This window comes from Mandrillus leucophaeus, unplaced genomic scaffold, assembly GCF_000951045.1.
Source record: "Mandrillus leucophaeus isolate KB7577 unplaced genomic scaffold, Mleu.le_1.0 Scaffold765, whole genome shotgun sequence".
NCBI lineage: Eukaryota > Metazoa > Chordata > Mammalia > Primates > Cercopithecidae > Mandrillus > Mandrillus leucophaeus.
In genome coordinates, this window is record NW_012108308.1 from 719,291 (window position 1) to 722,182 (window position 2,892).

The window sequence follows — 2,892 nt, forward strand, 5'->3', positions numbered from 1 at the left end:
TTGACTCTCTCTCTTCTACCTCTGGGAAGGCCCAGAGAGGGGCAGGAAATTGCCCGGGGTCATACAGCAGGTTGGAAGAGGGCTGGGCTCAGCGGTGCACCTGGGAAAGTTGTCACACAAATCTTATTGGTCCTTCACACTTTAGTATGATTTACCTTATCTAATGGAAAATTAAAGGCTTACACTGCTCTGGGGAAACAAAAATGATAGTGACCATGTATGAGGCAAGGTCTTGCCCCTCCCTTCTTCCAGGCTGCGGCAGACACCAGTAACCAGCAAGAGGCCTCTTTTCTTTCCCAGAGCAAATACAGTTCCAGAATCTCTAAAATAGTGCCTCAGAAAGGTGCAAGGATGGGTGAAAATTCACACATTCTACGAGGCATTCCTGAACTCTAGGCCAACCTCCTTATTTTTGCAGATGAGGAAGATTAGTTAGATGAGTTTCACAGAGATAAAGTGCATCACCCAAGGTCACACTGCAGTAAGTTATTTGCAGAGCTGAGAGGAGGACTCCAGCCTGAAGATGTCCAAGCATCTCCTCTCTCTGCATCACCTGGATCATTTCTTCCTTAAGGGAAGTGGATCCTGAGGTTCAGCATTTGGAGAAGCAGAGGGACAAATTTGGAAAAGGGTCACTGACCAGAGGCTCAGAAGGGGGCCCCTGAAGCCGGGGAGTGCCAGTTGTCCTCTTTCCAGCCCCACAGCCCCACTGCTCCCAGAGTGGGGCTTCTCTGTTCAGTGGCCACCCAGCTACCCACGCCTCATCTGGTCAGTAACCCATTTATTTCCAACCTGGCAAAATCTGTATTCACCTTGCTTATTTGCTCAGTGTCTCCCTCACAAGAGTGCAAACTCCACAAGGAGCAAACTGGGTGTTTAGCACCTTCTGGGGCAAAGTAGGTGCTCAATAAGGTGAATGGAAAAAACATTCCATTCGAACAGAACAGGATTCTGGGCCCAGCTCTCCCCTGCCTTGCTGGTCTCCCCTCTCTAGGCCTTGGCCTTTCCAGCTGGGGAGCAGGTCTGTCCTGGCTCTGACCACCTAGGATGAGGTGATGTGGGCTCTTTCTCAGGCAGCTGTGTCTCCCCAGGAGGCTCCTAACGTGAGGCTGGGCATCAAATTCTCCTCCTTACCTGGTTCCCGGGTCCACCACCAGCACATCATCCTTGAGCAGGTTCAGGGCCTCCTGGGTGCTGCCCTTCCACAGCAGCGAAGTGGAGCGCAGCCTTCTGGGCAGCCCTATGGAGGAGCAGTGGTCAGACTTACCGGGCCTGGCTGAGGGTGGGATGGTGGGCCCCTGGGTGCACTCCCTCCCCACCTTCCGTGAGTTGAGAGATAACAACAACAAATCGGCTTTTTAAAAAAGAAAATCAGCCTAGCGTGGACTCCAGTCCTGCCTTCTCCTCCTGCCTGTGTGTCACTGGGCAGGTCACTGGGCCTCTCTGAGCCCCAGTCCTTCATCTGTAATATAAGGGAAATAATCCTTGTATCCAAGGGCTGATTAGATTAGATTAGATAAAATGTTTAATATGGTGCCTGGCACATACTAACTGCTCAAAAAATAATTGCTATCATCAACTATAGAAAGTTTGGGGCCAGGCGCAGTGGCTCATGTCTGCAATCCCAGCACTTTGGGAGGCAAAGGTAGGCAGATTGCCTGAGGTCAGGAGTTGCAGATCAGTCTGGCCAACATGGTGAAACACCGTCCCTACTAAAAATACAAAAAAAGTAACTGGATGTGGTGGCGGGCACCTGTAATCCCAGCTACTCAGGAGGCTGAGGCAGGGGAACTGCTTGAACCAGGGAGGTGGAGGTTGCAGTGAGCCAAGATCATGCCAATGCACTCCAGCCTAGGCGACAGAGCAAGACTCCATCTCAAAAAAACAAACAAAAAAAAGAGTTGGTCCAGGTGGGGTGGCTCATGCCCGTAATCCCAACACTTCGGAGGCTGAGGCGGGAGGATCACCTGAGGCCTGGAGATTGAGACAAGCCTGGGCACCATAGCAAGACCCCATCTCTACAAAAAGTAAATAATTAGCTGGACTTGGTAGCACGTGTCTATAGTCCTAGCTTCTTGGAAGGCTGAGGCAGGAGGACTGCTTGAGCCCAGGAGGCCAGGTTGCAGTGGGCCATATTCATGCCACTGCACTCCAGCATGGGACACAGAGTGAGACCCTGCCAAAAGAAGAAGAAGGAGAAGGAGAAAGAGGAGGAGGAGGAAGGAGCCCTAGTTCTGTGTGTGGGAGTGACACCTACCACATCCATTGACTAAGACTTAGGCCTGAACACACTTTGTAAAAAGAGGACGCCGTGGGCGCTTGAGGGATTCCTACTTTTTGGGGTTGATGGGTTTATGACTGCAGATATGACCAATCGAAGGCATTTGGGGCGGGGCAGACGGTACCTGCCTTCTCCTGCTTGGCTGTGTCAATCACAGCGAAACACAGCACCCCTCCCTCTAACGGCCAACAGAGGGTCCTTCAGAAGCTTTCAGAGCAATCCCTCCACATCCACCTTGCTTTGTTCCTGATCCTGCCCTGCCCAATTCCTGTGCCCTGGCTTCATCTTCCAGTGCCAGCCTGCTCCCCCCCCCAACCTTGTTGACTTCATCTTGACTTGTTATCACAGCTTTATGATTATAAAACAATTTATTTTAATAAGTAATTAATTTACATGATTCAAGATTCAAAGGAAATCAAAGAGCATACAATGAAAAATTTTCCTCTTACCCTTCCCCCTAGCTACCCATTTCCCCTCCCTGGAGGCAACCTAATGTTTCAGTCTCTTTAGCTCCCTTCCAAAGATATTTGATGCATATATAAGCTAATATATACACTAAATATTATATATAATATATATTACATATAAGCTAATACATATATGTGTGTTAT

General features: G+C 49.6%; 1 protein-coding gene across 1 annotated transcript in view; it reads right to left on the reverse strand.

Moving 5' to 3' along the window:
• Positions 1-2,892, reverse strand: part of LACTBL1 (lactamase, beta-like 1) — a 36,397-nt gene that overhangs the window by 7,201 nt on the left and 26,304 nt on the right. Inside the window, exon 6 of the mRNA XM_011966591.1 lies at positions 1,135-1,240. Coding sequence (XP_011821981.1) covers positions 1,135-1,240 — 106 coding nt within the window. The remainder of the gene's footprint in view (positions 1-1,134; positions 1,241-2,892) is intronic.